At 48.1% G+C, this 14288-nt stretch overlaps 2 protein-coding genes across 2 annotated transcripts; both read left to right on the top strand.

Annotated features, from left to right (window-relative positions):
• Positions 1-1328: 1328 nt before the first annotated feature.
• LOC119340628 (uncharacterized protein At2g34460, chloroplastic-like) lies at positions 1329-2734 on the top strand. The gene is made up of 4 exons (XM_037612546.1): positions 1329-1675; positions 1769-1885; positions 2031-2303; positions 2428-2734. The coding sequence occupies exons 1-4, from the start codon at positions 1376-1378 to the stop codon at positions 2593-2595; spliced, it is 858 nt and encodes a 285-aa protein (XP_037468443.1). The 5' UTR covers positions 1329-1375; the 3' UTR covers positions 2596-2734.
• Positions 2735-7356: 4622 nt separating this feature from the next.
• Positions 7357-9777, top strand: LOC119340677 (60S ribosomal protein L18a-like protein). The gene is made up of 4 exons (XM_037612599.1): positions 7357-7633; positions 7735-7855; positions 8384-8498; positions 9307-9777. Exons 1-4 carry the CDS (start codon positions 7471-7473, stop codon positions 9367-9369), a joined length of 462 nt encoding a protein of 153 aa, XP_037468496.1. The 5' UTR covers positions 7357-7470; the 3' UTR covers positions 9370-9777.
• Positions 9778-14288: the final 4511 nt, after the last annotated feature.

The raw sequence follows: 14288 nt of genomic DNA, 5'->3' as shown, positions 1-14288 counted from the left end.
GCGCGGGCGGCGGGATCCGGTGGTCATTGGCGGCCGGCGGCGGTTTCTGCGGTGGCCAGTGTGCGCGATCTGGCGCCTCCCCTCCTCCCCTGTTCGGCGTGCGAGCCAGCCTCGTCGGGTCGCGCTTCGCCGGTTCTGTACAGGAGGCTCTACTGGTGGCGGGGATCTAGTTTGGGAGAAGCCCCTGGTCGGCCATGGCCGGCCGCGTCGACGGCGACGTCTGAGGGCGTCGTTCCCCTCCTTGGAGGCGTCGGTATGGACTGATCCCCTCACTTTCCCTTCCCCTAGGTCTCCCGGACGAAAGCCCTAACTTTGTTGGGCGGCGACGGCGCTCATGGCGCCGTTCCCTTCTTGAAGGGCCGGTTTGGGAACCTTGGAGCTGGGTGACGCTTGTGGGTGGTGGGCGACGGCGGTGGTGCGGCCCTATCCTAGCATGGATCTGCGTCCGTTGCTTGGAGATGGACTAGCGTAGGTGGAGGTCGTCGTTTGGCGTCATCGTGACGTCGATGACGGAGGCACCTGCCAAGGTTGGCACCTCAATCTGCTCTGAAGATGGACCAGTGGAAGATGGCGGCGACGACACATGTGAGTGCGTCGGACCGGTTTGTGCACCGGACACGGTATGTGGCTCGGTCGGGGCCTCCGGCTTTACATGTTAGGCTTAGGTGAGAGGTCTGGGTATTTGGCCCAGCTTGCACCCCTTTATCATATGGATTGGAGTAGCGGCAGATGTTGCCAAGATGATGAATTCAGGCATATTGTTGTACTACTTTATAAGATCCTCGAGAATAATCAATAAAATGACCGCATGCATCTTCCAGATGCAGAGGCAGGAGGTCATCCTCCTTTTCTAAAAAAAAGATATGTGCTTAAATCAAGGACTTAGAAATACAAAATTTCAGTCGATCCAACAAATAGGCGGGTCCTCACACCTTGATCAATATTTAACTATACTGACAAAACTTTATCGCTTTAAGAGATCATCACTTTGTTATTGGGAATGTTTTTCTCAACCACCCAGTTTCACTTCATCCACCCGTATCTCTTATTTTCCAGCTGAATTTCAAACAAGTTTAATTGTTTGGTCAAATTTCAACAAAAATATCTATGGATTTGTTTGTTTTTGAAATAATTCTGCATTTAAAATTTTAAACATACACTGCATCTACACTTCCTTTTTTCATATCTTCTTGACTTACAGTTAAAGGGTGCTTTAGTCTAATTTCATCCAAACAAGGTTACGTTGACATGATGATAGTCATTACAGAACCCTAGTAAATGTCTCCAACAAAGTGTACTAGTAGTACACAAACGAACAAGCAAGAGGATACTAGAGACATCTCAAACGAACAGACCCACAGGCCACACATAACCCATGGCCGGTGTTTTCCACGCCACCACCGCCCGCCCCCGCCTGCCTCTCGTGCTCGCCTGCCTCTCCCCGACCACGCGAAAGCTCCACGTCACCCGCCCGGCCGCCTTGAGTATGGACGAGGCATCGGCGAGCGCTCCGGGCGCCAAGAAGACGACCACCGTGTTCGTGGCCGGCTCGACGGGGAAAACCGGCAAGCGCGTCGTGGCGAAGCTGCTGGAGAGGGGCTTCGGCGTCGTCGCCGGCACGACGGACGTGGGCAGGGCCCGCGGCAGCCTGCCCCAGGACCCCAACCTCCAGCTCGTTAGTTCATCTCTACTTCAGTACAGTCGCATTCCTACTCTTCTGCCAGTAGCCATGCCGTGAGACGCGTGTCGGCTGAATCCTGAATTGCAGGTGAGGGCCGACGTGACGGAGGGCGCCGACAAGCTGGTCGAGGCCGTGCGCGGCGTCGACGCCGTCGTCTGCGCGACGGGCTTCCGGCGGTCCTTTGACCCCTTTGCTCCCTGGAAGGTTTGTCCGCAACTGCAACCGAAGTAGGAGTTCAGTTTCTTGCCTGAATGGTTCTGAACTTCTGATTGACACGCTCTTGCCCGTGTAAAAAGAGTTAAGCTTTGCTCCTGCAAGTGATAGCTAGCTGAAAATTATGCCACTGCAGGTGGACAACCTGGGGACGGTGAATCTTGTGGAAGCATGCCGAAAGGCTGGCGTTACAAGATTCATACTCGTGAGCTCCATTTTAGTGAATGGGGCCGCGATGGGTCAACTTCTGAATCCAGCCTACATCGTGCTCAATCTGTTCGGCTTAGTGCTCGTTGCGAAGCTGCAGGCGGAGAAATACATCAGGGGGTCAGGAATAAATTACACGATTGTGAGGCCTGGAGGGCTCACAGAACAACCGCCAACTGGGAACATTGTCATGGAGCCAGAGGTAAGCAATAGCACGCACACTTCTCCATGAACCTTGTTATTCGAGAGATTTTTTTTTTTTTTGAGCGAGAGATTGTTGCTCATACAGCCAAAACATACGATGTTCATTTGTGAATTATTTGCAGGACACTCTCTACGAGGGCTCCATATCGAGAGACCAGGTTGCAGAAGTGGCTGTGGAAGCATTGTTATGCCCGGAGGAGTCTTCCTACAAGGTCGTCGAGATTGTCACCGGAGCTGATGCTCCAAGTCGCCTCCTCAAGGATATGTTTGCTTCTGTTAAACAGAAATGAGTTCTTGAGCCTAATTAGATAGGGACTAGTAGCGATGTGCCTAATACGGCGTCAGTGAAGTGTGTTGTTCTAACTTGTAAGTCGCGGTTCATCAATGGATATTCAGAAGTATAAAACCTACCATGTTTTATCCGTGGAACTTCTTGCCCTATAAAACCTACCGTGTTGGTTTATCCAAAGAGAACCCACGACATCCCATCAGATTCATTCAAGGGAGTACCTAGAACTGCGAATCAACGTTGAGTTGGTTAGGTGGACAGTGGTATCCCCAACCCATCAGGGTTCAAATTCTGTGCTCGCATTATTCCTGGATTTATTTCAGGATTTCCGGCGATGCGCTTTCAGTGGGAGGAGACGTTCCCGTCGACGATGAGGCGCCTACGGTGACTTCGTAAATCTCAAGATGATATGCCGGTTCAGTCTCTCGGAGGTGCTCATAGGGGTAGGATGTGCGTGTGTGCGTTCATAGGGATGAGTGTATGCGCGTGTATATGAGCGCTTGTGTCTGTACTGATGCTCAAAAAAAAGGGAGTACCTAGAACTCATCTAGATGAGATATAATTTGGTCTCGTTCATTTTGAAAATAAGAACAGATACAACCCACGTCAGCACACACGCATCTATAGCATCACATCTAATGACTATAAAAGGTGAATGAGACCAAATTATATCTCATCTAGATGAGTTCTAGCAAAACTGTTCATTCAATGCTCGGCCACATGGTTGGAAATCGGTTGCACGTGCTGGAATTTTGTCTATTTTGGGCCTAGCCCAATAGTAGTTTCAGAAATTCCTAATAAATTCTAGAGGCCCACGCAGCCCATTCGTGCAAGGCAAGAGGTGGAGCTAAAGTTTAGTCCCACGTTGCTAGTTTAGAGGGAGTTGGACCTCTTTATAAGGGAGGTTTTTTCCCCACATGTATGAGGATGAGAACAAGATGGACATCCACGCGCGCTCCTCCTCCGCCGCCCGCCTCGATCTTCCCCATCCCGGCTTACGGCGTGCACCGCAAGTCGGGACAGTTCATATGTGAAGATGATATTTGGGGAGTGCTCAGCGCGACTACTCTACTTCCTTAGATATGTTTGCCTACAGTTCATATGTGAAGATGATATTTACCTTCTCTCTGTCATGCTTAGGAGAGAAGACACATGAATAGAGTGTTGTGTCATCTTGAATACCACCACATGATTGCACGATATATATGATTCAGTTCCACGCATGAGGTTGGAGTTGACGAAACAATTCCTATGATTTCTGATGGAAAAGAATCCTAAGAAAAAATATATCCTATAAGTTGCGATATATATGAATCAAACAACACACTTAGAACAGTTAGTCTAATTCACATTTAGATGTTTTTTAAGGATGTCACGTCTAAACTCCCATAAATAGATAATGCAGCAATAAGAAATAGAAAAAACAAGGACCAAAAAAATAGACCATAAACAGAGTGGAGATCAGTTTAGATGTGACATAACTATATCACATCTAGATGTGTCTTAGACACACCTCACTTAAAATATCTTGGGCGACGTTTTCCCACCGTCAGATCAAACCCCATGGAATGTCCGCAACACCAATGATGTTTCCAAAATATGGGCAATGTTCCAAAGCGTCCCTCATTTCACAACGGCCGCCAACATGGCCGGTCTGCAACACCGATGATGTTTCAGAAACATGAGCGACGTTGCAGCCCAGCGGCCCGCATCATTAGCGCCTCCACAACCGATGATGTTTCTGCAACAATGGCCATGCTGCAAACTAGTGCGCCAAACATGCATGTTCCTACTGATAGTCGCAACATTATTGTCGGCATCCAGCACCTGGGTGGCCGGCACACAGCACCCCGGCAGGCTTGTAGCACTATGCCACGACGAAAACCCCTTTTGTAGCGGCGTCGCAATGTCCATTGCATCCATGAGGCCATCGCCTTGAAGCGTCACACAGGCTTCTGCTGACGAGAGCTTCGGCGGGCGACGACAGTTCCCCGTACCGCGTCCCCCTTCGCTCGCAGTAGCGTATCTGAGGTGCGGTGGAGTGACATTTGCTTAGAAGAAGAGGATAGGAGTGTGAAATATTGGGACGAACAAGCGGACATGAGAAGACTCGTGTTTTTAGAAAGTGGGGTCCATGGGCACGCGCCAAGCAAACGAGGCAGTCGACGTGCGATGTACTTTCAGCCGGCTGAGTGCAAGCATTTCCGTATTTCTACGGATCAGCTCGTCTAAATTTTCAGGTTCCTGCACATTTTCTTAATGAGTTGGAAGCAACTCATAGTGTGGGTCGGTGTAGCTTGAAGCGATGATTTCATTAGAATTTCCCGGGCCTTCTTAGATAGACCCTGCCCCTTTCATCCTCCAACTTTACCCTTTGAGCTCTCCAAGACATGCCTAAAAGTGTCGTCCTTGGGCCTCCCCACCCGTGTGGGTAGGCCCAAATATTTTTCGCTTAGAGCCTCTGAAATCAATCTTGTCGAAATTCTGGTGGGAGCAACAAATGGTGAGAGGAAGGTGCATTGGATATCTTGGGACAAGATGTGTGAGGCTAGGAAGGAAGGAGGACTTGGCTTTAGGGACCTCGAGGCGTTCAGTCAAGCCTTGTTGGCCAAGCAAGCGTGGCGCCTCCTGTCGGTGTCAAAACCGGCAGATGTCGGATAGGGGGTCCTGAACTGTGCATATAAGGATCGAAGGTAACAAGGAGGTAGGGGACATGATGTTTACCCAGGTTCGGACCCTCTTAATGAAGGTAATACCCTACTTCCTGCTTGATTGACTATAATGAGTATAGGGGTTACAAGATTGATCTACCTCGAGATCCTAATGGCTAAACCCTAGATGTCTAGCCTGTATGATTGTGATCGGGCCTATGGACTAAACCCTCCGGTTTATATAAACACCGAAGGGATCCAGGGTTGTACAGAGTCGGTTACAGAGAAAGGAAGGCATACGATCCGCATGACAAGCTTGCCATCCACGCAAAGGAGAGTCTCATCCGGACACGGGAAAAAGTCTTCTATCTTGTATCTTCACGGTCCATCAGTCCGGCCCATATCACATAGCCCGGACGCCCGAGGACCCCTTAGTCCAGGACTCCCTCACCCCCTAGAGCAGTCATCGTCCTTGTGTGCTCGTGTGTTAAAGGCTTGCTACTACCCGGACTGCTCCATTATGAATGCGGTGTGTCCCGCAGCTGGTTCTTTCACTTCCAGAAGTATCATCCATGGAAGAGAGCTGCTGCGAGAGGGGTCCATTTGGCGGATTGGTGATGGTTCTTCGGTTAATATCCACCACGGTAATTGGATTCCGCGGACAGGGTGTATGAGGCCACCGGGCCAGACCTTTGTCACGAGGGTAACAAAGGTGGTTGATCTTTTGTCGCGGGATGGTACGACTTGGGATGAAACAAAGGTGGACTCCATGTTCTGAGCTGACAATGCATATGATATCAAGCAGATAGCGGTCGGTGGGCTGGGAACCGAGGACTATCTTGCTTGGAGTTTCACACGAAACGGGGTGCTATCGGTTAAATCTGCCTATCACCTTAAGATGTCGATGAAGCGGATGCGTTCTGGATGGCCAGAGGCATCTAATTCGGTGGCGGAGCACAAGGGATATCTGACCCTTTGGGATTCAGACGCCCCGGGCAAGGCAAAGATCCATGTGTGGCGCCTGGTTCGAAACGGTTTGGTTTGTTGGGTCTGAGCTCCATAGGCGACGAATCAAGCCGGGTGTTTTTTGCACAGTTTGCGGAAGAGAAGAGACGGTCTTCCATAGGTTTTGGGGATGCCAACATTCTGCCCACTTTTGGAAGATGATGCGATCAAAACATGGCGTGGGGATAGCGCTACCACCTTGCCAGATGGATTCCTAGAGAGAGTTGGTTGACTGGCTGCTGGATTGGTTTGCTTCGGCGAAGGACGATGAGAAAGAAGCTATGATTCATGCCACATATGGGCTGTGGCTCGCCAGGAATGAAGCGCGGGATGGTAAGAGGATGGTTTCCCCTCCAGAGGTCCTCCTCGGGTGTCATCCTCCATGCGTCAATGGAGGGAAGCTCATGCTGTGCCGGAGAGGTCGACGGTTGCCAAGATGGTGTAGCGGTGGGAGGTGCCAGAGGAAGGCTGGATTAAAGGAATGCGGATGGGGCGGTAGCCAAACAAAGAGATAAAGGGGTGGAGGATAAATCTTTGCTGATCATGTTGGGGGCTTTGTGGCGGCGGCCTGACATTTCCCCCCTCATTGTGACGACCCGGAAAGTGCCGAAATCATGGCCTGCCTGAAGCTTCTTCAGTTGGCTCGAGAGCAGCATGTGCAGCGGATTTGTGTTGAACTGGATTGCCAAAGTGTTGTGAGGATGATCAACTGCCTGGAGAAGAACTTGGCGTCGTCTGGCCCTTGGGTGCAGGAAATAAAGAGTTTGTCGAGAGAGTTTATGGACTACAGGGTCGTGTGGACTCGGCGTTCAGCGAACGAGGCTGCTCACAAGCTAGTTAGGGTTGGTGTAGGAGATGAAAGATCCCATGTGTGTGTGAGGTACCTCCAGATTTCATTCTGGATCTTGTAGCCAATGACATTCCGAACCTGATTTAATTAATGAATGTGTTTCCCTCCCTCAAAAATAAAAGAATGTTTTTCCCTAAAAAATCCTCTAAATTTTCGTAAATCCTTGGAATTCGGATAAAAAAGACCAAGATGTTTTTTAATCCACCCATCTAAAACAAACCATTATATTCAGTCCACCTCTCGCACGATAGACGGACGCGCTTCCTCCACCGTCTATATTCTTTCCCAAAACCGGCGACATTTTCCTCCCCTTCCAGAAGTACACAGCGCACACCACCACGCCTCGAGATCTCTCGAAATTCGTTCGTCCATGGCGATGCAACAGACCAGGGACCCCACCTCCAAGCTCCCCTCCGCCTCCCCCTTCGCCGGCACCAGCCCTCCCCCATACCACCACCACCACTACGGCACCTTCTCCCCTCCTGCTCCGCCGCCGCCCGTCGCTGCAGCCGCCTACGACCCCTCCCTGAAAGGTCAGCGCTCCTTCTCTCGCACTACCCTCCAGCTCCGGCCCTTCTCTGTGGAGACTGAAATGACTCCCTGTGTGTGTGTGCGTATGTGTCTTGGCGCGCAGGACGCAGTGCTCAGGGCGTTGTTGCTTTCCCGTGCACTATCCAGCAGCAGGTCTTCGTGGAGGGCCTCCCAGTCCGGGAGCCGCGGCTGCCGTTCTGCGGCGTCGGCGTCGGCTGGGCTTTGTAAGTGTCCTTCCTCCTTTTGGTGGTGTTTGTCTCCAATGCTACCGGTGTGGCAAAGTTAAGAAGCTCTTGAAGTAGGTAACAGTATGAGCAATTGGTTCAGTATGACTGTATGAGTACTTGGTATGTGAATGGGGGATTGCACGACTAACTGTTTCATTAACAAGTTCGGCGAGCAGCATTTGTAAGATATGCTTGCTAGTGAGAATTTGTGAGGTGCTAGTACTGGTATTGGTCTGGTTGGTAAGGGCCCATGGCCATAGTTATAATATATGGTGCGATCAAATGGTACTGGAATTGGATTAGGATATAAGTTGATGCATCAGCAGAGGATTATCCTAAACTGGCATGGTTACTTCTGAGTGTGTTGTCTACTGCTTTGCTATCTACTAGTAAACTGACATCTTTTATCATCGGTATAATATTCATATTGAGGAGTTTCTATAAGTTCATTGTTCTTACCTGCAAATTTAAAATGAAAGCACAATCAGTCCATATTAAAGACTTTAGGTTGGTTTTGTTTTGAAGGTTCTTACTAGGGTTCTTCTTGGCTGCAATTCCCTGGTATATTGGTGCTTTTCTTCTATTCTTTGTTGCTTTGGATCACCGGGAGAAGCCTGGATTGATTGTCTGCACAGTTGCTGTAAGTACTCCATTTTCTAAAGCTTATCACATAGTACTAGCATTTTCTTCCGGTGCAAAAGAAAAGGGCTGTTGTTTGTCTTTTGTATAAAATGAACTGAAAACACTTAGATACTTATTAATGTTTCCTTACACGAATACTTCCTGTAAAGTTGATTTTATAAAGCTGTGTGATCTTTGTTTCTGAGACTGAAGTGCTTCTATCTCAAAAAAAGAAGAAGCAAAAAATTTAAAGTGTTTCTTCTTCAGTTAAAAAATATACCACTAGCACCGTTGACCTTTTTGTTAGTTACTCATTATGTGGTTGAGAAGTGCACTAAAAATCATCCATTAAGGGCCGTTTTGAAATGCTAGTAGTAAGCAACGATGAACACAACATCCTACATCTGCGCTAGGATATTGACTTGTTAGCATATGTTCCCTTGGTTATTATGCCTAGAAACAAGAACCAACCCAGCTGAACAGTTGAAATAACATGGAGCTGCATCATTTTTGAGAAGATAAATATTCAGAGCTACGAGCTACAATATCAGAAATTGTCGCATGAGACATGAACATGGAACAAACAAGTAGCCTCGCTTACCATATGGCTTGATGTATATGCCTTTGGCTTAGTTTGTGTCGAATGGTACATCTACAATGGCATGTCGCAATAGAAAGTTTGCCTCTCTCGACCTGAATGTTACACGGAGAGTTGTGCCAAAGAAATTAGGTCAGTTGAACTGTTGAGGTCGAGCTCGATGCCTGACGTTGTAGTGCATTTAAATTATTCCAGTTTTTGTTGGCTATAACAAAAAATTCTCCTGCAGGGCATTTTTGCAGTAGTCCCTTTCATGCTCAATGGCATAAGAATGCGTCCGTTCTTTTTTTGAGAACGAATGCGTCCTTTCTGGTGACGCTGGAGCCTGGAAGTCATCAATCCAGATTCTTGATGGCCTTATTCTGTCATGCTGGAAGTCGGCAATTCAAATCCACATGTTCCTCACCATATTTGTCATGTCTATAGTTGTACCATACGGTTCATCCATGTGAATAACACAATCAATTATCCTATATCATTCACAGGGGCGTATATATGTGATCTTCTTTTTAGAAAAGGAGGACGAACCCCGGCCTCTGCATCTGGGAGATGCATGCAGCCACTTTATATATATGTGATCTGTGTGTTGAATTGTTAGTCCAGAAATTTATTTTCTGAGATATAGTAATATGTTGTAACTGTGGTAGCAAGATCGTTTGTTTTGAAGAGTGGTTTTTTATTGTGAAACAAAATTTTAATAGAAATTTGTACTCCCTCCACTCACAAATATTAGATGTTTTGGATATTTTAATATGAACTACATATGGACTGAAATGAGTGAACAATCACACTAAAACGGGTCTACATATTTAGAAAAAACAAGTACTACATCTTGTATTTGTGAACGGAGGGGTATCTTAAAAAAACGTTGCTTCTGTCAGGTAACGACGATGTTTCTTTATTGTCGGGGAATCATAGGGTTCCAAAGTCATGAGAATAAAAGTAGAGATACTTTATTTAGGCATTCTCGGTGTATTTACCTCACAACTAAATAGCAATCAGTCTTTTTATATTTGGCAACTCAACGGATAAATCATGGACACATAGCCATTTTGTCAATTTATAAGCAATGACAGAAACTCTATGATTTATAGCCAAAACGTAATCTTATTTGTCAATTTGTTTTGTATCAAGATTTGTCCTGTATAATCTTTCTGTTGCGTCGGGTTTTTTTTTCGAGGAAAATACTGCCGCTTTATTAACTTACGATGTTCGGAATCTCATCCGACAAAACAGAAAGAACGATGTCCGGAGGAGCCCCCAACCAAACCTTACATAGTTCGTCACCCACTCCTACTCTAGCTAGCTTATGCGCGGCAACATTAGCTGAACGTCTAACCCAAGTCACCTTGTAATCAACAAAGGATCGCAACAAGGATTTGATCTCCTCCACCAGTGGCCCGGACGCCGAAAGCTCCTTTGTGTGTTTCTTCAGCATCTGCACGACTCCTTGAGAGTCTAACTCCACATACACTAGTGTCGCATTGATTTCTTTTGCTACCTCAAGAGCCCGCTTACATGCCAAGATCTCAGCCACCTCGGGATCGACTACCTCCTTGAAATGGTGGCACATACCTGCTCTGCACGCTCGCATATGATCCTTAAGCACAGCACCACCTCCAGCCTTGTCCCCCATCTTTGATGTTGCGTCATCGGAGTTCACCTTGGTCCAACCCTCGTCCGGTGGCTCCCATTTCTGATGCTGCAGGGGAGCCGGAGCATTACCTGTAGCGGGATGTGCCAGCACCCACTCCTCTATCTGCCCCAAAATCGAACCCAATATTTCATGTGGATGTTTGATCATCTTCCCTTCTCTTGTCTCGTTCCTAGCCAGCCATAGGCTGTACAGCGCCTGCACCGTCGCCTGCTTTGCTTCATCGGATGCTCCCGCTAGCCACTGCAGTAGCCAACGTGCTACCTCTCTCTGGGAGTCCATCTGGCATGGTGGGATCGCCACCAAACCTCCCTTCTCCGAGCAAAATAGCTGCCAAAAAAGTACAGAGTGTGGGCACACCCAAAACCGATGAAATATAGTTTCCTCACGTCCACAAGCAACGCAGAAGACCCCGGGTTTTATCCTTCGCCGATGGAGTTCTGATCCGACTGCCAGTCCATTTGAAATGAGTCTCCAGAGATGAATCTTGGCCTTTCCCGGTGCGTTCGTGCCCCAAAGGGCCATGTACGCCTTGTGTTTATCCACCGAACTAGATGACTCCGGCCGTCCGGAGCGCGATCTAACCATGGCCATTTTCAGGTGATAAGCTGATCGTACAGAGAAGATTCCATTCTTTGTGAAATTCCACGCTCGGTAGTCGTAAATACCCAAGTCACCCACCACAATCTACAAAATGTCAGTTGCATCGTCCGGGGTGAACATCTCCCTGACTCGGTCGTGATTCCAGCTTCTTCCATCCGGTAAAAGGAGGTCGGCCACCTTAGTCACGCCAGGGATATATATCTATCCCAACGGCTTCATGGACCCGCTCCTCGGGATCCAGTTACTGTGATGTATACTCACATTGGAGCCGTCTCCAATTCTCCAAACCAGGCCTTCTCGAAGTAGATCCCGGACATGCAAAATGCTTATATAAGTGTATGAAGTCGTAGCAGGACACGTTGCGCTCAATATGGATTTCTCTTTGAAGTGGCGCGGCTTGAGCACTCTTACTACCAACGACTCCGGGCATTGTAGGACACGCCAGGCTTGCTTTGCAAGTAGAGCCTGATTAAACGCTATCGGGTCACGAAAACCCATCCTTCCATCCCGTTTAGAGGTGCACATCTTTTGTCATGAAATCCAATGTACTTTTTTCTCACCATCCTTTGCCCCCCACCAGAATTTCGACGAGATAGAATTCAGATTCTGGCACGTTTTCTTTGTGAGGTGGAAACAACTCATGGTGAAAGTTGTTACTGCTTGGAGACCAGACTTGATAAGTACCTCCCTTGCCTTCTTGGAAAGGCCCAAACCCTTCCAACCGCTGCATTTTCCTTTTGAGCTCTCCGTGACATAGTGAAAAGTGACCTCTTTTGATCGACCAACCAGTGTTGGAAGACCGAGGTACCGTTCACTAAGTGCTTCCAAGGTCACCCCCAACACCGCTTTGAGCTCTTCCTTAGTGTTGTCCTGACAGCCTTTGCCAAAGAAAATCGAGGATTTTTGCAAGTTCACCTTCTGTCCCGAAGCTTGCTCGTAGCTGGCTAAAATCTCCCTTAGCGTTTCTATCCAAGAACACAATGTTGTCATCTGCAAAAAGGAGATGTGTGATATGGGGGCCAGTGCTCCCAAACGTCACTCCTTTGAGTCTATTTTCTGCTTGCGCTTTCCTCGACAGTGCAGAGAAACCCTCAACACAAAATAAGAACAAATAAGGCGAAAGAGGATCTCCATGTCTGAGACCTCGGGAGGGTAAGAAACACCTAGAGCATGCACCATTAAGCTTTACCGAGAAACTTGCAGTCGTCACACAACGCATGATCATCTCATCTGCTTCAAGAACACCCACTCAACACGGTCATAGGCCTTCATCATATCAAGCTTTACAACACATAAGGGTCTCTTCCTCTTCCTATTGCGAATTGCATGGACACACTCATATGCTACTAGCACGTTATATGTGATAAGGCATCCAGGCACGAAAGCACTCTGCTCCTCAGATATAAGCAAGGGAAGTATACTCTTTTACCTGTTGGCCAGCACCTTTGTTGCATTCTTATAAAGCACATTACACAAGCTAATCGGTCTAAACTGGGACAGCAGCTCCGGTGAGTTGACTTTAGGGACCATAAATATCACTGTAGCATTAAAACCCTCCGGTGTAGCTACTCCACTCAAAAAATCCCGCACACCTCTGCAAATATCATTCCGGAGCAGCGACCAGTGTCGCTGATAAAAGAGCGCGGGGAGCCCATCCGGCCTCGGGGCTTTAGTCGGTCCCATCTGAAATAGAGCCGTCTCTATTTCAGAATCTGAAATCCGTGTTGTCAATGTCGTGTTCATCTCCCGTGTCACAACCCACTGAATGTTTTGTAGCACCCCCTCCACCCCCACCGAACCTTCCGATTTGAACAGCTCTTCATAGAACGATGCGGCCCATGACTCTCATCTCCTCGTCCACAGTACACCTAGAACCATCCGGTCGCCGCAAAGCCTTGATGGTGTTCTTCCTTTTACGATGCGATGCCCGGTTCTGAAAATACTTAGTATTTTGATCACCTGCCTTAAGCCAATCCACTCTCGAGCGCTGTTTGTACATTATTTCTTCTCTTTCATACACCTCCCTCAATTGCTCTTCTAGCTCCTGAACCTCGTGCTGATAGCCCGAGCTAAGCGCCCGTTTCTTTGCTTCCAACAATTGTGCTTTCAACTGTTTGATCTTCCTTCGTATCGACCCAAAGACCTCGCGCGCCCATATCTGCATCGAGCCCGCCATTCTTCCTAGTTTCTGCCATACTGTCGTTACTCCCTCCTATCCCGTGCTCGCCGCTTCCCAAGCCTCCTCTATCATGGACTCATAGTGTTCATGCTTGGTCCAAGCCTCCTCATATCTGAACGGCCAATCCCCCACCCCCGGGCGCTGTGGAGCCGTCTCCAATATACGCACCAGGAGAGCTTGGTGATCCGATTCTTCACATAACAGATGCTCTACTGAAGTCTCAAGAAACAAACTCAAAAACCATCATTACATGTGGCACGATCCAACCGAACCTGAATATTATCCTGTCCATCCCGTTTGTTATCCCATGTGTAGGGGTAGCCAGTGAAGCCAAGATCAGCCAAGCCGCAGTCGGCTAGGCAATCTCGAAAATCCTCCATTTGATTGAGGCACCTTGGGTTACCCCCCACTTGATCAATACGGAAGAGGGCCTCGTTAAAGTCGCCGACACAGAGCCAAGGCAGATTATCTTGGGCCCGAAGAAAACGAATAGCATCCCATGATTTTTCCCCAATTCGGTTTTGGGTTCTCCATAGAATCCAATGATCCTATAGAGTTTACCCTCCCAAGCGATCTCAGCATCTAGAAAGTATTGGCACCACGGCCTCACTGTAACTTGAACATGATCCCTCCATCACAATGCCAATCCCCCACTTCTTCCCTTGCAACTTACCGCAACTCCACTAGTGAATCCCAGACTCCATTTCAACCATTCCATTGCTCTAGCTGATTTTTTTGTTTCTGAAAGGAACACCACCGCTGGGTTGTGAGACCT

This window comes from Triticum dicoccoides, chromosome 7B (genome assembly GCF_002162155.2).
Source record: "Triticum dicoccoides isolate Atlit2015 ecotype Zavitan chromosome 7B, WEW_v2.0, whole genome shotgun sequence".
In the NCBI taxonomy this organism is placed as follows: domain Eukaryota; kingdom Viridiplantae; phylum Streptophyta; class Magnoliopsida; order Poales; family Poaceae; genus Triticum; species Triticum dicoccoides.
The sequence above is the reverse complement of the archived record's forward strand: the minus strand, read 5'-3'. Positions and strand labels throughout refer to the sequence as shown.